The sequence below is a fragment of the Octodon degus genome, unplaced genomic scaffold (genome assembly GCF_000260255.1).
Source record: "Octodon degus isolate 3935 unplaced genomic scaffold, OctDeg1.0 scaffold00058, whole genome shotgun sequence".
Lineage (NCBI taxonomy): Eukaryota > Metazoa > Chordata > Mammalia > Rodentia > Octodontidae > Octodon > Octodon degus.
The window spans coordinates 11562661-11584701 of NW_004524634.1; the positions used below are offsets into that span (position 1 = coordinate 11562661).

Sequence of the window (22041 nt, forward strand, 5' to 3'; positions counted from 1 at the left end):
ATTACATGCTCAGGTTTCAGCAACCTCCAAAAATGCCCCATTTAAAACTGCATGAGGGGGCCAGGGACATAGATTCACAGTCTAAGCTCCTGCCTGGTATGCTCAATGACCCAGGTTCAATTTCTACATACTGTGCTGACCACCTCAACTAGGCATGGTAACACATGCCTGTAATTCCCACACTGGGGAGGCAGAGACAGAAAGGTAGTGAGACCTTGTGCCAAATAAATATATAAATAAAAATCTAAATAAATCTAAATGTTTATAAATAAGTAAATAAATAAATGAAGCTGCATGAAGTTTCAGAGGAATAAATAAGCCAGTTATTTTCCAAGATAAGGCAAGATATAAAATTAAAATATGCAAACAGATAGAATAGGTGATGGTAGTAAAAGGCCATTCTCTGAAGTGGAATTGTGTGTATATTATTGCATATTCCTGAGAAAAGATGAGAATAATTAAAGGAGAAATAGTTATTTACTGAACAAGCACTATTATTAGGTTTTCTGTTTTCATTGTCTCTCTCTCTCTCTCTTTTTTTTTGGAATGACATTCTTTTAACAGAATGACTGAGCAATGCTTTTGAGAATTTTTAAAAATGAAAGTGAATTATTGCATACTGACATTCACATTTATATTTCAGCTTGTTTGCTTCAAAATGGTTAGGTTGGAAGCAGTTGTAAAGATTTTGGTGTAAGAGAGAATAGCACAATTTATTATTTTTCTTAGTTGCTACTTTGAACTATGGGAGTAGTGAAAATCCAAGATATATTTATTTTATAGGATTGTCACACAAATAAAAACAAAAATACCACAGAAATTTCTCATAACCGTTAACATTTGTTTCTTTTTAATTAAAAACTGAAATTTGAAGAAACAAATTATTAGATCAGACCATATTTCATATGATCAAGTTGCTTCCTCTGACATTTTGAAATGTCTGTATATATTTGAGATGAGTGAGTTATTCTCTAAATGGTTTAACACATGTTGAAAAGCAGGAAATCTATGGATGATGGATAAGATCTCATCTTCCTCTCTTCAAGTAGCAATATCTTGGCTACCAAAGGAAATCACAGAAAGCATCACCTTCTGCTCTTGCATTAAGGGTCTTGGAAACTTCATCTGTCCTTAATATATCATTCAGGTGACTCTGGAGTCTTTCCAATGAGTTCATTCTAATGGAAAATGATACTTTTATAACCACGTTTTACCAGGGAAGCCAAACTTTCTCAATGACTATGGACACATACATGAAAAGCTCAGCTTTAAAACAGCTAATTCTTAGCCAGAGAAACAATTGCATCAATGATTAAAAAATGCTTTAAAGAAAAGGCTTGTAAGCCCTGATAACCCATTTGAAACTGACATGCAAGCCTCAAGGTGGTCTAAGGTACCCTTCTGGACCTTTTCTATCCAGTGGCTGCTCATTGTTTTCAATGTCTTCCCAACATATGAAAGAATCTTGAACTCTAGCTACTTTAGTTTCCAACTCAGGAAGTGACTTTTGCATTAATTCTGGCACTAGTAACTGGTATTGCCCAGGCAGCGAGGTGTAAGCAGGAAGGGGGCTGTGCAGTGGCTAAAACCATGGAATGGAGGCACAGGGGGCATGCCCTTGTCCCAGCTCTGCTTTTGCACTGACTGTGTACCTGCAGGATGATTCCTCTCCCTTAGCATATTTTTCGGCTGAGTATAATTGACAACTAGGTGTATTTTTCTGTATTTTGTGATTTATATGAGCTCTTTCAACTGGATATTCCTTCACATATAAATATATATGAAAGCAAGTAATTTTACATATCCAGAGAAGAGGCCACCCCCCTTCTGATGTGTATATTCTTATTACTGACCTCTTTCCAGACTTCTTCCCTCAAAAGAATCCTAGATGCTTTGCCTGTTCTACTTCTACTTCATCCCAATTTCTCAGTAGTCAGCAATTTTTTTAAAGGTTCAGAGTAAATACTCCAAGCTTTGGGTCCAGCTCTCTAGCTATTCAACCGTGTCATTGTCATGCAGAAGTAGTCACAAGCATTAAATAAGCAAATGGCCCTGTGTTATAATAAACCTACACACTCAGAGACTGACTCCTGCAAAGCAAGTCCTTTATGCCTGTTCACTGGTGTTGACTCTATGGAAATCGATGTTGTGTTTTGAGCCCTTCTTCATGTCTGAGCCTCTGTATTTTTCTATATCTTGCTAGACTGACATTCTCAGTGTTTCTCTAATGTAATCCCCTCTGCACTTATAAACACAATTCTGGTTTGTACTCTTCTTAGCTGTCTGATGGGAATGGAAGGCTTAATTGTTATTCACTACTTTCTACCTCCAGTGTTGACAAATTAACTTACTCCAGCTACCACAGGAAACTTTCTCTAAGCAAACAAGGAATGTGCAGGAGTTTTGAGAATTCTCCTTTGCCAAAAAGCATGTGTACAAATGGAAAGCTTCTTAGCAGCAGGAGAGTGTCCTCTAGACAAGGTGGTTGTTTTCTTTTTCCCCTTTATCTCCTCCTGTTTCTGTCCATTTAAGTACTAGAAGAAGCAGACACCAAAGTAGATAGGATTTGATGTGTAAGATAGAATTGGATGTGAAGAGCTGGAGAGATAGTTTGGTGGTCTGAGTGTTACCTTGCAAATGCAAGGACACAGGTTCAATCCCCATAACAGCATGCCATGCTGGTCCAGGAACCCTGGGTGAGCTGTGCCAGCCCTGAAACAGAGCAGGGTGGTGCACGCCCATAATCCCTGTGCTTGGGAGGCTGAGACAGGAGGATCATTATGAGTTGGAGCTGTGTAGTGAGACCTTATACTAAATAAATATTTTTTTAAAAATTAGAAGGAAAGAAAGAAAGAAAGAAAGAAAGAAAGAAAGAGAAAGAGAAAGAGAAAGAGAAAGAGAAAGAGAAAAGGAAGGAAAGGAAAGGAAAGGAAAGGAAAGGAAGAAAGAAAGAAAGAAAGAAAGAAAGAAAGAAAGAAAGAAAGAAAGAAAGAAAGAAAGAAAGAAAAGAAAGAAAGAAAATTGGTTGCTAAGGACAAAGTGGGCAAGAACTAGCAGATGTAGACTGAGGGAGCCTTTTCACTACCAGGCAGGTCTAACATCCAGGCAAAGAGAGAAGAAAAGAGAGGTCTGAGGAAAAGTGGCTCAGTATAGTTCTAAAAATCAAAGTTGCGGGGGGGGTGACCACCTCAGTCACAAAGGTTGCCTGTCCCAGGAGTCTCTTGGGTGGATGTGACAGTGTAGTTCTCCTTGGGTAGGTGGCTATGCCCACATCAGGCCCAATGTGGCTGCCACATAAAACTTCACAATTTCTAGGTGCTGCAGATATAAGCAGCCAGCTAATGGAGCTATAAGTTCCCCTTCTGGTTGGGGCCTCTCCATGGTGCTGTATTCAGGGCTTTGCCTTAGTGCTTCCTTGTCAATAGATCCCCCAAAACATTTTCTCATACACCATGATGCATCTCCCCTCTAAGTGTGGCCTTCTCCTTTTTATACTTGGCTTTGCTTAGCACACTGCTTTTCTTCTCTTTGGAGAAGAAAGTTTTCCAGATTTTATATTTGTGATGAGTAAAGGTAAATGTCTTATTCTGGGAAGGAGTTTTAATCTACATATTCTTTTTTTTTTTTTTTTGAACGGAATTGAACTCAGGCCTTTGCACTTGCCAGGGAAGCGTTTATTCCACTGAGTGGTCTCCATGACCCCCAAACTACATGCTCTTCTGCATTATTTCAAATTAAAAATTTTACACAGGTCAACATTAGAGAAAATAGGAGTCCTGTTATGTGGGGCTACAGGATGAGCTACCAATATGACTTAGCTGCAGAAGTGGGTAGGAGTGTCCTTTGAATAAGGTAATTTATTATGGCTATCTCTTTAGGAATATACATTTTAGTTGCTACTCCATGAACTATAAGAATGAAAAACACTAATTTTAAAACTAAACTTGTTAATTAAAAGCATGTAAATGTCACAAAACACAAAATATTGTGCAAGTTGGATAAACAGATTGAAAAAGACCAAAAAAAAGTTAAATTTAAAAGTTGAAATAATTCTGTATGTGTAGCCCCCAATTTTAAAATAACAATATAAAATAGATCTAAAAGATTAAAATGATAAAAAAATTTCAGTGAGGCTCAAATTAAAAAAAGTTTGATTTTGAAAGTAACCTCTGGAAACTGTAAGAAATGGCACGAGGGGCCAGCGAGATAGCTCAGCAGTCTAAAGCGCCTGCTTAGGCAAGCTCAGGCAGTCTCAGGGGACCACGGTTTGATCCCCACTACCACATGCCGCACCAGCTCTGCCCTCAGGGAGGGCTGAGCCAGCAACAAAAGAGAAAAAAGAAAGAAAAAGAAGCAGCAAGAGGCAGAGACCAGCGTGACTGTTGGGCCTTCGTAAGGGCAACATGATCTGGAATTTATTGTTTCTGGGTGCAGGCAGACAGAGTGTGAAAAGGCTGTCTGTAAGGAATGAAAAGAAGCAGACCTTTTGGTAGGGTCTGAAAGAAGAAAAGGACAGGAGGTGGTAAGATGTTACCAAGCCTCAGTGTTCAAATTTCTCCACTTTGCAGTGGGCAGTATCCTTGAATGTGAATGCTTGGGTGTCTTAAGGTGTCTGGATGTTTGGAAGATTCCTTGCACCATGTTATCTTTATTTTAAAACATCGTGTGTTTGCTCATTGCACTGGTGTTGGAGAGTGGTGTTCTGCCACAGCCATTCACAAATATCGCAGAATGTTTGCACTGGAAATACAACTTTGCCTTAAACAGAAAGACAGGAAGCCTTGGACTTGCCCTCCACCATTTGTTCAGCCACTCATTGCCCACTTGCAATATTTCCTTCTAGGACCTGGGAGTGGAGTTTTGATTGAGGATAAGGAAGAAGTTGAGATTGGCCTGGCAGAGGCAGGGGAGAGTGAATGCTTCCTCCTGCCAGTGGACGGCAGCTGTACAGAAAAACAAAACCTGCTGGCTGGATGGGAAGATGTGTAGGAGACAGCCATATACCCTTCTTAGCAACTGTGCTGAGATGGAAAAATGCTGAGCATGCTGGGAAAGACAGCTGAAAGAATGCTGAGCATGCTGGGAAAGAAGCTGAAAGAATGATGAGCATGCTGGGAAAGACAGCTAATCTAGATATTTATTTTCTTTAGCCTCTCCCAAATATTGCAGCATCAAGTGGGTCTCCTTCTCTGAACTTAGATTGCTCAGAATAGATCTTTGGGGTTTGATTTCCCCTCTTAAGGTACTAGGAGTAGTCCTTCTAGTTTTTGAGCCTCCAGCTTCACTTAGTATTAGTTTTTATTCCATCACTTGATCTGTGATCAAGTGAAGGAATAAAACCCTGTGATCTTTCCAGTTATATGAACATATTCACACATAGGAACACACAGACTTACCTTCTTCCACTCATACATACAATTTGTCCTCAACTATTCAGACTCAGAGACATGCATACATGCTCAGATGCACAACCCAGTGCAAGCCCACATACACACATGTGCACACACAGGCCCACCCAGGCCCACATCGCCTCATCTAGTGGTGCTTACCATCTCTTCCCATCCCTTCTTAGAATCACAGATACAAGTGTGAGCCGCGCCCCATCCCCTGCACATGGGTGGCCTGAGCCCGCACAGGTAGTACACCTCTATACACATGGCCGCTGCCCCCTTCTCCTCTCAGGACCTTCTCCCTGCTCCTCTTTCTCATGCATCCCTGAAATGCTTCCCCTCCGCACTACAGGTGCAGATGAGAAGGTTGTACATAAATTTATTACTTCCTTCCCATGGAGAGTTTTTAAAGCTTTTCCCTTGTGATCTATAAATAGTGAATAATTCTATTATAAATGGGACAGATAGTGTAACTTTTACCTGAAGTTTGTCAAGTTCAGTTTTTCAGGCCTTTACTTTCAAGACAGTTGGTAGCAGTGACAGGTGGAGAGCTCAGTCGGCTGGCAATACAGATTGTCTCTTGTCACATTTCCCAAAGTGTGTTCCCTGAGTTCTTATAGGTAATGTATGCCTTGTATAGAGGCTCTTACTATGTCTAAATACTGTAGAGCACAGACTCATTTAATGGAGAACTCCCCGAAGGATTTCAAAAGATAATTTGCTCTGTGCCGTGCAGTGTTTCTAAAACATATTTGAGCAGACTGCTAAGTTTTTCCTTTAAGACATTGTATCTCTGTGCTCAGTGTTCCACAGAAAATGTCCTAATAGTGGCCTCATGACTGTGGTCTGTTCTCTCCTGTGTTATGGAGAAACTCTTGTTTGCAGTTATCCTTATTTTAAAGTTCACATTCACCTCATCATTTTTCCATCAAGTTGGTACTTTTTATACATTTAGTAAAAAAGTATAATAAAAGTCCATCCTAGAAGCAGGGCATGATTCTGTTGAGTCTCCTGGAACCTTAAAGGAGAACACCTCCCTTTCATTTTGGCTTTCTAAAAAACTCAAATATCTTTGTAGGCAAGACCATCTAACTATATTTCAGCCAGGTATTTCCTTAATTATGTTATCAGTTCTTAATGCATACTTAAGAAAATATGAAGCACATTAGCAGAACAGCAGAAGAAAGAGACCGACAGAGAAAGAGAGAAAGACAGAGAGGGATGGTATGAATTTTGCAATAACTAACCAATGACTTTCTACTGCATTAGACTGAAAAGCTATAAAATGCCTTATTGGTTCCCTGTTTTCTCTTCAGCAGTAGCCACTACAGTCAATCCATGGTAGCACCTTGGCAGACGGTCAGTGCCATAACTCTGTACTCTCACTCACTTTTCTTATACTGTATTTATTTATTTTTTAATTTATTTATTGCCAGAACTGGGGATTGAACTCAGGCCCTTGTGCTTGCCAAGGAAGAACTTACTCAAATGAGCTATCTCCCCAGAGCCTATAGTGTATTTATGACAGGGCATATTGTGGTTTCTGAAAATGTTGTATGCATACCTAAGGCATGATGAACACGGAACTCAGCAGTATGGCTTGGATATTCTACTTTCTCCTCCCATGGGTTTTCGGCCTCCTCCCAGGGCTGAAAACCCATCTAGCCCTGCGTGAGTCCCATACTTCCTAGGTCTCTGATGCATGGGTCCTTCCATGCTGGTTAACATTTCTGGAATGTTCTTTCTTGTCTGGAGCTGCAATGGCTTCCCAAAGCAGCCAGCCTTTGGGCAGTGTCGGCCTCACTTCTTGGCCAGTCAGTTATCACCCACCAGCTTCCTCTTTGTCCTCTTGTCTTACTGTGAGTTCTCCAGGTTCTGCCCCACTCTTTCTCTCTCCAGTTATACTTTGTCTTCTTTTCGGTTCTCATCCTTCGCTTGCCTGTGGAAACTGGTACTAATAGAGCCTTCTTTGTTCTGCTCCTCTTACTGTGTATACTTTACTTCTGTCTCAATCTGTTCTTTGTGTTCCAACACCCTCTACTGCTCCTAAATTCCTATAAGACTGGAAAAGCTCCTCAACTCTGCATGCACATTTCCATCCAACTATCAAGACTCCTGTGCATAAGCTTCCAGGCTCCTCAGACTCTGTAAGAGCAAAACTGAGCTCACGGTCTTATGGAAACCTTCCTTCTAGGATACATCTCTATTGTTCTTATTAAATAGATTCCTTTAGAATGTGTTAGTCCCTTTGTTGGAATAGTAACCTTTCACTCCCAGAAACCTCATATGCGTCCTCACGTAGATACACACTAGGAATCCTTTTCTGTAAAGCTACTTTTTACATAAATTACTTCCTAGTGGAAAATTAACCTGTACTGAATACACTTATTGGATGCTACTTTCCCTCATTTTCTAAGGCATTCCTCCACATGACTACTGTTCAGGAAACAGACGTTCTATGTCCAAAAGTCACAGCTAATGCATACTTAAGTTGTTGACTAAATGTCATCTTTCAGTTCTATGATCAGCCCATAATCCCCCCAAGCATTTTCTACACTGAAGTATGCTCTGCTTTAAAGGCTGCATATTTTTAAAAATATCAAACCAGGGTCACAGTCTCATCTGAAAATGCCTCTGAATTCTGATAGTCTTTGCCAAGAACACGTTCTTCCTACAAGATATCCTGTTTGCAACTTGCAGATTACATTCAGGGCAACTGTATCTCACAAAAGTTAATACTCTGTCAAGGCCATTACAGAATTTGTCTCAGTAACCATTCTCTCCTCCGAGGGAGTTGGCAGACTTTTATCCTCCTGCCTCCGGTGCTTCTGGGTTTGGATCCAGGGTGCGAAGGCAGCCTGCCCTGTCCGCTCACCGCTGTGCTGTTATCCTTGCAGAATAAGATTATCCTGGACCCCATGACGTTCAGCGAGGCCCGGTTCCGGCCGTCCCTGGAGGAGCGACTGGAGAGTATAATCAGCGGCGCGGCGCTCATGGCAGACTCGTCGTGCACGCGAGACGACCGGCGCGAGCGGATTGTGGCCGAATGCAACGCGGTGCGGCAGGCGCTGCAGGACCTGCTCAGCGAGTACATGAATAATGTAAGTCCTGGGCTCTGGGCTCTCCCTCCTCTCGGGATTCTCTTCCAAGATCGCATGGCTGTTGTGGACGCGTGTGTAACTGGAAAAGAGGACGGGCGTTCCCTGTGGAGCGCCGGGTGGAGCGCACGGTGTGCTTAGGGACAGCCTGTGTCCTGGTTCCGTTTGAGAATGCACGTATCCTATGGGAGACGTGGACGGAGAGTGTAATTTAAGAAAACTTTCACTTTTTCCTTGAGCGATTTCTTCTGGGTCATTTTAGTGACTGCAGAGTTTCAAGTGGCAATGGTAGCTGATTAATAGAAGCAAGGGAGGGTAGGCCAAGTTTTCTTTTACAGAGCGCTTGCAAAGCTGATGCCCTAAAAGGCATTTAGAAAGCTAAGAGATGTTAAAAGGTTTGGACAGTTAAGGTGACATTCTAGTGCAGTGAAATTTCGAGGAGCTTGGTTGACTCATTGTGCAAGCAGCGTTGTTTGTTAGAGTGACTTAGAGTTTTCAAGTATTAGTGGCATTTAGTTGTTTTGCGGCACAGACAGTAGCCCCCTCGACAGCTGTCATAAAAGGTGAGTTTCGTGTAACTGCAAAATGCAAGATGATGAGGGGCCCTATTGAGTTGCTGCATGAGTTGCACTGTGGTGATGCCCAGGCTTGCAACAGCCAGTGATGGGCAGTTCCCCTGGCCTCAGCCTGGGGTTGGCATAATTGAGTATAATCCAGATGAGCTGTGGGTGAAGTGCTACACAGGGAAGAAGCATCTGACGGAGTTGTCAGGTGGATACGGGAACGCGGACAGTCTGCTCACAGCTTTAGAGATCCACGGCCAATGTCGCTAGCACAGACCGGGGCCGTGCTGGCCTGGGCAGCTCATCTACTGAAGTTTATTAGAATACTCTGCGGCAAGGCTGGGGCCGGGCTGCCTTCCCAGGCTTTTCCAGTCTCATCAGAAGTGACTTCGCGTAGCTCGCTGATAGGCAGCAGGAGGATCAAGTGTGGGGGTCATGTGAGCTCGGCGTGCTCTCCTGCTATCCCACAGGACAGGGGACGTTATTCAGAATGCAAAAGGGCACTTAAGGAGAACACCCTAGAAACTAAACTAAAGGCACAAACTGTCTTCTTGAGCATGCAGATTTCTTTGAAGTTTGGAAGAGGTGGCCGTTGTCAACATGCACATAAAGTGTGGGTGTCTCCTGGGATGCCTGGCTTCTCGGGAGACTTCTCTGTAGGACCCTGGGTGGACAGCACTTTCTGCGATGGGTTTGTGGGTGTTACCTAGTGTTCAGTTAAAGATGCTGATCCCCAGCGCTTCCCTTCCCAGAGCAAAAGCTTTGAGTAATAGGTTTGCCCTAAAATGGTAATTATAAAATCTAGGATTCTGTTTGTTGTTATGTTACTGGGACAGCAAAGGGCTAATTACTTGTCTGTGAAATTTGGTGTTATGTAAAAGCATGCTGGTGCTTCTATCAATGAAGAATTATTGGTAAAGTATACAGTGTACATTACAGACACAGCAATAGTTAAGATCTCAATGTGAATAAATCTGGAAAAAGTATATTCTTGTGAATAGAAGTCACTGACTATGATTAAGGAGCAGTCCGTGGAGATGTGGCATGTAATTTTCAGTTTGGTGTTCAGCATACTGTCAGATAGAATTTTTTTTCAGTGTAAATTCATACCTACAGACCAGAGAGCTAATGGATTTTTGTGTGTATGTGTGTGTGTGTGTGTGTGTGTGTGTGTGTGTGTGTGTGTGCTTTATTGACTCCAGGCATTTGTTTTATGTTCAGAAACTGATCATATGGGAATGCTTGGTATTTTTATTGAAATCCTGCTTTATTTTGATGTCGTTAGAGATAATACATACAAGAGTATACTGTATACATTTCAAAGTGTACAAATTCTGTTCACATCCAGTTATCAGGATTAAAGCCTGAAACAAAACAGATCCTGTTTGACTTTTATATAAACCACAGAAAATTTAGTTGAACTTCACATATTTTTGACAATTTCAAGGTAGAAATGGATTGACCTACACTGCCCCACAACCCCATTGCAGTGTACCTATTTCTAGTGCCAAAAAAATCAATCTATGTATTTTTATAGAATATATATTAATAAAACAACCTTATGAATCTAGATCTTCACTGAAAATTCTATTTTAATGAATTGTAATGAGTAGACTAGTCATTCCTGCACTGTTATATATCTTGGTGTTTCTTTTTTCAATTTTGCAAGCTTTAGGAATAAAGACATTATGAAATTATTATGCTGCAGGTTTTCATCTTAATGTGCTAGGGCCTAATATCATTAGGATAAAGAAATCATTAAACTACAATGATACTTTAAATGACATAACTGGCATTTCTGAATTTAAGAAAAAAAAACTAATTATTCCCAGATGAACATTCAGCTCATAATATATTCCCTTGTAGCCAAAGCTGTTCTAAAATCATGTACATGCCAAATGGCATGGAATAAAGGGAGATGGAAATCACAGAGAACTGCTTTGGAAGAAGCATTCCTCCTTGGATACGGGCTAAGGTTTGGCCACCTGGGTGATGCTGAATGTAGATCGCCAGTTGTGGGTTAGCTACTGCTGCAAATGTGTATCGTTTGAAGTGGTAACAAAAAGTACATACTTAAAAGAAAACGTGGTATAGCTAAAAATGACTTGGGTGAAAAGATATCTGTGGTAAAAATTAGAGTCTCAGAGCACTGTGGTGGTACAAAAATAGTTAGAATCACTTTAGCAAAGCCTTGCGTAGCCTTAACATGTTTTCTATAGTTCTAAGTATAGCTCAAAATGAAAATAGTCTTCAAACAGTCTCCCCTTACATAGACCACCATTACTGTCTGTTGGAGGTAAGAAAAAATCTTTCTTGTGATGAAAAACCTCTTACCAGTGACCTATGATAGGATCTAACTAAACATAGTATTTTATTGTGAAGAACATTGTGGTGGCGCCGTATTTAGAATATTTTATCCACTTATTAATTGTATGTCATTCTGGCCACTCACCATTGTCCTCAGATATAGGATTACAGAAGAGAGCTAAGCAGAATTTTCTCTGCCTCTATGAAGGTTACAGAGGAGACAGACAATAGGTGCATAAAGGATACCAGCAAGAGCTATTTCAGATAGTGATGAACATAGAAAGGAAATTAGAAATCCATGAGGGGGGAATCATGAGAGCTGTTGCAAGTTGGGATGGCCTGGGAAGATGAGAAGATGCAGTCAGAGACCTTTTGGAGGTGAGGGACAGAGAGCGCTTGAGTGGAGAGGAACCTAAAAGTACTTGAAGAAAAGTCCCTCTTGTGCGCATTGGCCAAGTTCATATTAGCTTCTGTGAGAGAGTAGAGCAGCTCCTGTGAGCACAGGGCAGCGGAAGGTGGAGTTTGCTAGCTGATGGGGCCTTGTTCCACATGGGCCCATGTGTACCCTTGTACAGAATTGAACTTTTAATCTTGCACAGTGGGAGGAAGGCCTCAAGAGAATTTTAGACAGAAAACCACATGATTTAGGTGGTGAAGTGGACAGTAGAGATTCAAAGCAGGGCAAACAGGAGGGCGCTGAAAGAGACCCTGGGACCTAGATTAATTCAGGGAACAGGAGTCTGCTTGTCTTGGGGGCAGAAGGAGCGGTAGAATGGCTTTCAATATCTGCTTGTACATTTGCTTATAATTTTACCATTGAGAAGAACGCATCCATTTTGTGAATACAAGAGAGATACTCAGCATTGCGAGTGATGGTTGCTGTCCCAGCCACTCCTGGAAACAGGATTATCTTCGCTTGCTTTGAGCTGCACAGAAAATTGTGACTTACTCAGATAGATTGACAATTGGTGAACAGTTCAGATGGTGATGTCTGGATACTCTGTGGCACAGATTGCATTTGAAAGGGTAGTTAAGCAAACATTTTGTTCAATCTTGTATCATCCAAAATGTATAAGTACGGCCCATATTCTTGTAAATGCAAAAGACTGGAAAATATAATATTTATTCCAAGTACTAAACTATAATACACAACTCTATGAAGGAAATTAGTACTTACTCTCAATACTAAAAGTATAAGTGCAAAACAACAAGGAAATGCGCAAAGCTGTGACTTCTCCAGGCATAGTGTTCTATTAGGCTTTGATGAGAATATATGAAGAGCGTGTGTGCCTGGACGTCAGTGTGTGCGTGGTGCTCCACACAGTGTGATCTAATTTTATATGCATAGTCTCTATATAGCTCCAAAGGTTGTAATATCAATGGAGAACTATATTTTTCTTTAAACAATCATAGTATTAGAGTTCAACATTTTATACAGTAATTGCAAAGTCTTTTTAGTCTAAAGAAATGACTTGCCGGCTTTTGCTCAATTAAAAGAAAATGTCATTTTTAATTGTATTTTAAAAATAATTACAAGCGTATAGTTTGAAAAATGATTTAGATCCAATTGTTTGAAAATTTCTGGAAAAGGTAAAGCACTAATATAATATACAGGAAATACACACAAAAAAGGACAGTAATGTGGGAAAGATATACACTTTTTACAGGTACCTGAGGTGGTGTTGTCATAGCCTCTGCTCCAGATTGGAACTTAATGGAAAAGGGGCTCCTTGGGGAGCCCCCTTCTGAAGGCTTGAAGACTGAATGAAGCTATGAAGGCAACTCACAGCCTTCTCTAAGGTCTACACCACAGCATTGCACTAGCAGACAGCTCCTTAGTGTCAGGTACTGGGTGACGTAGGTGAGGTGCTATTCAAAGACACAGGGCCTCAGCGAATAGTGGGTTCATGGTATTTTTTTAAATAATAAAGAGAAATACCTGTTCATTGTAAAGGTAAATATAAAAAAAAAAGTCTCATGCTCTATAAGCGATCACTACTAAAATTTGGTGTAAATTTGGTGTATGTCATTTCAGTAGTTTTGAGCTTACAGGAATGGCCTATTTACACACACACACACACACACACACACACACACACACACCACACCTTTTTTTCAAAGAAAATCCATATTATTGATGAAATTTTCGAATCTACTTACCTGATGTATAGTGATATATTTCCATAAAGATAAATATTCTCTTACCTCATGTTTACTGGCTCCAAAGCAGTTTATTGTACGAGTACATAATAATTGATTTAGAAGCAATTCATTTTGAATATAGTTTTAGACAAGAGGCCTGAAACACTGATGAGGTGGCTCTTCATATGTGCAGTAGAGTCCTGATTTGGACCCATAGTGTGACTGGGGAATACATCAAGGCGGGAATGAAGAAAAACAGCCTTACAGTTTATGTGGTCTAAGGGATCTGTGAAAACTTTTGTTCAATAAAACTTTTGCACTTAAAGATAATTCTGAGGCTCCATTGAAAATTATCTTACGCATATTTTTTTCTGGATTTAACTGACTTTATGTATAAATTGTATTTTTATCGATCAGAATTTCTCTGAGTTCACTGTGTATCATAGTAAGGGGGCAGCTAGCAAACTCAACAGGAAAGTTCAAATTTTGGGTTAGGGAGAGGACCCCAGAGAACTACTGAAAGCTTCCAAAAGGAGGTCATCAGAAAGACAGCTTTGTTGGAGGAACTGTTACCTATTACGGAGTGTGCATAGGAGAGGGGCACATGAGTCCTTGTTACCTTTTAAGAAGAAGGCTAATAGTTGATCCAACATAAAAGTTGTTATTGGAATTATCTAGGCTTTTATTTTCCTTCCCATGAGTACCTACAAGAGTAAAAGAAATCACAACTGTCACTTTGATCAATTATATGGTTTTTTTTCATTAAAAGATTTCTATTAAAACAGAACTGAGGAGTTGATGTAGATCTCAGTGGCAGAGGGATTGATTAAAATGTATGACACACTGCGATTGATCCCAAACTCTGGAAGAAAAAAGTGCAGAAAGTAATACTGCAACTGCATGTGTGCTTTGCCTGTTGTCCCCAGAGGGGCCCTCATTCTGATGGGAAATTAAGCATTGCCCGAGTGCTGTCGCTGTCCATCATTCAGTGGACACATTCCTAATATCCAAGACTGCCACCCTCGATGGTTGTAAGGTGATTTTTCTTGCCTTTCATTTGTCTGCATCTTTTTTTCTGCTGCCTTCAAATATGACCAATGCTCTCATTTGTATTAATTTTGAACTCCAAGTTCATCTGTGCAGTTACACTCCCCGCAGAAGATTTTTTTTGCCTCCATGGAGAGAGTTTTTCATTCATTTTAGCTGGTGTTTTTACTCAGACATTCATTTAAAAAATACAGTAAGGATACAAGCTCTTCTTTTGAGCATGAAGTTGTCCTTTGAGTCTTTCCTTTCACAGCTACATACTTTGGGTGAAAGTCTTCTGACAGTACTTAGACTTTCACGGTTGAATTATGGTATTTGCTCTTCTCTTTGCCTGTATTACCAGGGGGCTTTCAGTGTTAACTCCTCTATGTGTCCTGAAATGACAACAAGGAAACACAACCTTGCAAGTGTTTTCTGGCCACCTTCTTTTTATTATTGTTTTCTGTTCACAATGACATTTGACTCTGCTTGCTTTATTGGGATTTTAGAAAGCTGTAGGGCTGGGTGGTGGTGATAACTTAGACACACGTGATGGGAAAGCACTCCCCATGCCGAGGGACATATTCCCCAGTGAGAATAATTAGCAGGAGAGTAAAAGATAGATGGTGCCAGGTGCAAATGCCCCACCAGGCTGTGTGCACAGGTTCTGAGAGGCTCCAAGAGGGAAGCCAGCCTCACTCCTGGTTGGTGGGTATTCAGTTGACCTGGATGCAGTACTTGACCTCGCTATGGGGCCAAGATGTAGGTAATACCATGCCTTGTGGGAACAGGAAACATCTCCTTGCAACTTGAACTCTCCTAAGTGTACTACAGCTTTCCAATTTTCTGAGGCCCTGTGAAACTTCTGGCATGCAATACACTTTACTGTTCATTGTTATCACCAGAAAACATAGCATTAAATGATTCACAGGATTCCAGGACAGATAGAACTAGTGACATTACTTTAGTTGGTATTCCTCATACACTATCTCCTTAGCAGGAAGAGCCTTTACTTGATGACCTTCAGCCTTTGTTGCTCTCCATTGTGGTTAGTTCAGCACAGGTAACAAACCTATGCTTTGTAGACATCTATACTTTGATTCAACTCCCACTTTTATCATGTATAAATTATGTGATTATAAGCAAAAATGCCTTACTCATCCTGGCTGCAAAGTGACAAAACCAGAATCCTCCATATGGGTGTATTTGGAGGTCAAATGAGATGATGACAGTAAAGAAGCCCTTGGTGTCAAAGGAAACAGGAGTTCTTCCCAATAACCTTATCTCCTTACTGTGTTACCTTAGCCTCAAATTAAAGCTGTCTGTACAAGCCACAGAGATCTTTTGGAAAAAAGGGTCTAGATGGAAAATAAGAAAGAAAAGTCTCCTTGTCTATGTCTGGAGCAGGTCTGGTAGTCCTGCGCTGGCCCCTGGGGAGCTAGAGGGTGTCTGATTATCAGGATGTGGTGTTCTATCTCATGGAACGCTGCAGGGGACACCAATCATCATCATCATCATCATCATCATCATCATCATCATCATCATCATCATCAGTTCATGAATTCCTAAGTCCATGAAAGTGTATAATAATAATTCTTGTGAAATTCAAGCATTTTAGACAGCTTGGGAGAAAATGATCAAGACTAACGATTCTGGGAAACTAGAGGCTAAACAAAAAAAGTACTAGATCTCTGAGTTCTTCAGTGGGATGCAGAGGTTGAATTCAATGACTGAAATACTTGTCTGGGTTAGGAGATGAGCTTGTGCTGCTTTTATGGGTCCCCTATGCCTCTGGTGGAGATCTGTTAGCGGGAATATGTCTACTTCCTTAGATTGAGGAGGTGGACTGAGATTTCTTGTCAGTTTGGAGAAATTTCTACTACACTATATTAACGTCCTTTCCTACAGCTCTAAAATGTGACTCCATAGAACTTGGGGTTTAAGGTTACAACTGAGATTGATTGTCAAAGATTAGAAGCTATGTTTATTTTGAACCTAAGTTTCCATTGAATGGTATACTCTGATCAAACAGAATTTTCACTATAGCAATTCACAAACTCTGTGATAGACGGAAACATCAGCCACAAGGCATTGCCCTTCATTAATATCTAGTAAAGGTGAATAACATAAACACATGATGTAGTGTTGATTTGTGGACATAGAACAAAGGTGAGATTAACTGGCCGAGGTTCTCTTTAGAAAGATCTCGGGGAAATGAGGTTGTCATCAAGATGAGGCTCCCTGTGTTATTTGATACTGAATTAAGTCTGAATAATGAAAGTCAAATCTGAGAAATTCAACATTGACTTCTTCATCAGGAGGAGCCTGCAATCCTTGTCTGTCCTTCCTCCTGTCTTGCAGTCAACATTCCTTCAGTTCTTGCTTCCTTTCTCTTCCTTCTATCTACTGTATACCTAGTGAAATTGCTAAGCATTTTTTGAATTCATGCACCAACTCACAGAAGTGGAAAGGAAGGTCTATGGTGCAAGAAGTGACAAGAGACTAAAACACAAGAGGGAGGCCTGTGGGGCACTCATGGTCTAAGAGTGCATTCAAAATGGGGTGGAGATACACAGAGCATCAAGACCTCAAGACTAGGGACCAAGAAACATGACCCGTCAGAAGCGAGACTTCAGTATTTGCACTAATTCCTATATGATCACAGCAGTAGAGCATAATCTAAGTAAATAAAACTTCCCTATTCTGAGTAAAAATGGGAGTATTTGCTATTCTAGTCATTAAAGAACATGAAAGAAAATATTCCCTTTCTTCAAGTATTTCTATCCACAAGGCAACAGCTTTTCAGTTTCATGAACAGAAACTGATTCACACGTCAATAAAGTTTATCCAGAATTTATTTTGAAGACTTTCTGGGTGGTGAGTTTCCAGGCACCTGGTGGAAGTAAATAGTAATACCCTCCAGGTATACACAATTAAAACCCAGATCTAAGAATTGCCAAATGAGAAGTTACAAAGAGCAGGATTTGTTATTACAGAATCACTACAACAAGATCAAGCAAGCCACCAAAGATGACAGTTGGCAAAAACATTCAGTTATGTGTTAGAGCTCCAAGCTCTGCAGGTTTACAGTTATTAGACCCACATTCTAAAATATTTTGAAGCAACTGAAAAGAACATGAAGTGTGATGAAAGAGAACACAGACCTACTGGGCAGACGTAGAATGCAGGTCTGTGAAGTGTTGTAGCCAAGTGTGATCGGCTTACCTGAGGGGAGAGGGGCACAGAATTCATGGTTCTCCTAAGCCTAGAATAATAATGAAGAAGGAAACACGAAAACTAAGAGTGTCTGACCTTTAATTTTTAGAGGGATTCCACGCCCTTTCTTAGGGGCTAAATGCGTCTTAGCAACCCCAGGTTTAAATCTCTATCTACTTATCCTCTTATTTTTCAAAGATGGGGGTAAACAATGAAAACATACAGAATTTCAAAGCAAGATGATAGGAATTTAACAAGGTTATTATATTGCATATTGATATCTTCCAGGTAGTTGCTCAGATCCCTAGATAAAGGCAGGTGAAATTGATCAAACAATATCAGCACTAACTATTCTTTTAAATGAACTAATAGAAATTAGTAGTATAATTCTCTTAGCTAACTTGTGTATGTGTGTGTATATATGCACATATATATTTTTCGTTTCCAAGGAATGCATTTGAAAAGTGGCACTTTTATATAGTGGAGTACTTATCAACGATAAGAAAATATAAACTTGAGACTTTTATGAGTAAATGGATGCAACTAGAGACCACACTCATAATGAAGTAAATCAGAATTGCATGTGTAAATATCAAATTGCTCCCTAGTATAAGAAACTGAGAGAGTAAATAAGATCCAAAAGGTACAGTAGGTATTGTAAAAAGGAAAGAGCTATTTATCCACTTTGTGGGTAGCGTTCATAAGGAACCCTGGTTTCATACAGAAATGGACAGTAATAATCAAATGAAACAGAAGATGGGAGTAAAAATATGTCCTAGAGACAAAGTAAAGCCTATATTTCAAGAGCTAGCTAGTTGCTTTCCTTCTGAGATAAATTTCTCTCTGAGCCCTTGAGAGTTGGTTCTGAATCATGCAAGGTCACTCAACGAGATTAGGAAGAATATGTAACGCAATGTGAATGGAACAAGAGGCTGCCTTTTGCTTACTCAGTGGACTGGAATTGTTGACAGCAGTAGCTGTCAGGTCATAGCATTGGACCATCTTAGCCAAGGCAGCCTGGACAGCGTAATCCATCAACCTATCTTCTCAGGGAAATCTTAATGGTATTTCAAGGAAGACCTCATGGATTCTGTCAGGATGATCGGAATGCTATACCCATCTGCCACCCTGAAAAGCTTGGATCAACTTGTACTTTCAGTTTGCCATGCAGGTGGACCAGAACACTGGATTTCTCATTCCTGAATGATTTGTTCCAAAAATAAGCTTCGGGGGCCCTCCTTCTTGGACCTCAGGAAGCCTGGAGCCCATCCTGAGAAATATCTCTCTTGACTCATTTACGAAATGGTTAGGCTCTACAATGTTAGTGTTTCCCTGGTGGTGATGGCTCTCCCTGCTGCAGGTGTGCTGCTTCAGTGCTTTGTACTTGCGATTCCTCTGATTACGGTGTTCTTTATCAAACTTTGCAGAGATAGCTTCTTTTCCTGTAAATTTTAGCTTGAATAGATTTAGTTTGTTATATAATAACTTCTTTATCTGAAGTTGCACCTGATATACTTTAAAATCACATCTATGTTTTGAGTAGTTGCTACTTGCTTTTGTATAGGAATCTAACTCTCATAAGCAGGAACAGTGGATTGGTCAAACTCAATGTTACCCTATGTAATCCTCATTACATCATCATCTAATGAGATCCCCTTTCTCATTAGATGATGATGATGATGTTGATGATGATGATAAGAAAATGAGAAAAAAAGAAAAGGGAGAACTAGGGAAGAGAAGGAGGAGGAGAAGGAAAAGAGAGGAGAAGGAGGATGAAAAAGAAGGAATGAGAGAAAAAGGAGGAAGAGGGAAGAAGAAAGGCCATAATCCATGTTTTGATTCTACTGAGTCACAACAATTCTCCTTCTTTTCTGCTGTCCTACCTGACACGACAAAATAAGAGAGCTGAGATGGACTCTGCCTGGCCGTCACAGATCTCACTTGGCGCTTCCCAGGCGCTTCTCTATAGTTAAATCTTTATTTCAGGCTCTAGCAGGATCACACATGCATTTTCCCAAGAAATGCCTGAAAGGATCCTAGTAACTAGCACTACAGATAAAATTGATTTGGAAAAAGTGTGTCATGTGCTTATTTGTCAGTTGGGAGAGCAGCGCAGAGGGGCTCCCTCTTGTTCCTGTTGCTAGCTGGTGAGATGTTCAGGCAGATACCTAGGGCTGTGGCGGAGAGGCTGGGAGAAGCCTGACTGGTGTCAGTTCGTAAAGCATTCTACAGATTAGACTGGACATTTTCAAAACTACTTAACTCATCTCCTTCCTAAGGAGACAAAGGAGTATTGAATAGGTACTTAACTGAAGCAACAGGAGGCATAATTCAGCGTGTTAAATGTGGCACTCTGTCCCTGGAGACCCAGCTCAGGAGACAGAATTACAGTTTCCTGCAGCGAGTTTAATCTCTAACTTTAGCAGGTAGATGGTTCTCATCTGCAGACAAGTCAGGACACCTTTGATGTAACAGTGGATCAAAACATGTCCATGGGTTGATTTAATACAATATGAGCTCCGATCCAGTTCTCTTCTCCTGAGTGGGAATGAAAACTGTAATAGGAAACCACTCAGGAAAATGTCTCCTGGAAGCTGTCATTAAGATATACATTATTTAGCCTGGATGTGCAAGATTTCAGAGGAGAATTTTGAACTAGATGGCAAATCTCTCCTCTGAATTCGTTTGAAATAGACAGTGGATCTGAACCGGCATCTTACCCTGTGAGCTGCTAATTGAGGAGTAGCTGTTTTATCAAAATTTCAACTGTCTATGCTCCCAGCCCTCAAAAATATCTCTTCCTACACATCTGTTTTTCCATTTTTCAAAAGACATTTTATCATCCTTGGAATTACAGTGCTTGCCCTCAATAAATGTCAGAACTAAAATATCTACTCTCACAGATTTTTTAAAAATCCTTGAACCTTTTTATTGCTGATTTTAGTTTTTTCTAACTGAATGCTTGGTTGCAGAGAAAGATTTATAAGATCAACCCAAAGATTTGCCTTTGCCTGCTTATTCTGTGAGGTGGGCTTTTGTTCTAGGTGCTTCTCATACCTATTATAGGGAATGGGTTCTGAAAGCAAGAGAAGCTTTAGTCCTGCATCTCTGTGAATTCTTAAATCTGGGTCCTAGAGCCACATAAGTTCTTTAAAAACACATCCATTTAGGACAGCGCAATGTACCAGGGTGAGCCTGGGAAGCTACATTTTTTTCCTTCCTCACAGAATTTTCCTGCCTTAAGGAGTATTCCTACCTTAGGCTAGTCAAGGACTGAGGAGAAAGAAGACTGATCATCATTACATCCAGAGGTGGGCTTGATAATTTCCTTTTTCCTCTGAATTATCCTACCTCATGGAGACCTTTGCAGGCCAGCATTTTCTTCCTCTTTTTTTCCCCTGAAATGATTCAATTAGACAATATTAGGATTTTCTGTGAATTTCACCTCAATTTTTTTTCCAAAAAAAAAATAACACTCTCCTTTTTAGTACTCGATCTGTGCACTTGGGTATCGGGATAAATTAGTTAAGTGGACTTGAGGATAATTTCACATTGCAATCCCTGAAAGAGACCCACTGATACCTTAGGAAAGGTGTTTTTCTCTGTAACCATGAAAGTTGAGAAGATACACTGAAATTCATCTTATCACAGACTTGCCTTAATTTTGTGTTTATTTTCTTTGCTCACCTTCATTCCTTCTTCTCACAGTTTATCTACTAAGATCTGTAAAACTTAGGTGTGTTCTTTATATAAATATACTAGTTAATTAATTAAGTTCTAAGACTTCTTAAAATATCACCACCCACTTTCCTAAAATCCATTTTCTGACTCCAGATCACTTACATGAATACAAATAAGAGGATGTTGTCTATGAATAAGCAAGTAGTACTAGAGCCTTCCTGTGGTCACACGGTCAGACAGAACCAAGCTGCATTCTGTCTTCTTTGGGCCTCCTTATTGTCAACTGGTTCTTTACCGAGCATCTTGCTTCAGACGTTAAAGGTTCTGGACATCACTGGATTTTTCAAGCTCTCTCATCCTCCTGAAATCTGACATTTTGAGTTGTCTATCTTTTCTGTAATAACTTCTTGTGTTCTCTGAGAGTTGGGCTCCAGACAGATGTTTCTGCAATTCCTACAGATCCTGGAAAACCTCTCAGAACTCATGAAGAAGGCAGATGCACAGTCTTGTTAGTCAGCAGAATTTCTCACACAAGCAAAGAGGAATGTCCATTAGCATGTGTAGAGAGGAAGAGGAAGCAGGCAGGTGAATCCAGGGTGCCATGTCATATGGTGCTAT

The 22041-nt window shown here is 40.4% G+C and overlaps 1 protein-coding gene across 2 annotated transcripts in view; it reads left to right on the forward strand.

The window, feature by feature from the left end:
• Ctnna2 (catenin alpha 2) overlaps nt 1-22041 on the forward strand; it is a 1043423-nt gene that overhangs the window by 231858 nt on the left and 789524 nt on the right. For both annotated transcript variants that reach the window (XM_004634143.2, XM_004634144.3), the window contains exon 6: nt 8288-8491. In XM_004634143.2, the coding sequence (XP_004634200.1) occupies nt 8288-8491 (204 nt within the window). The remainder of the gene's footprint in view (nt 1-8287; nt 8492-22041) is intronic.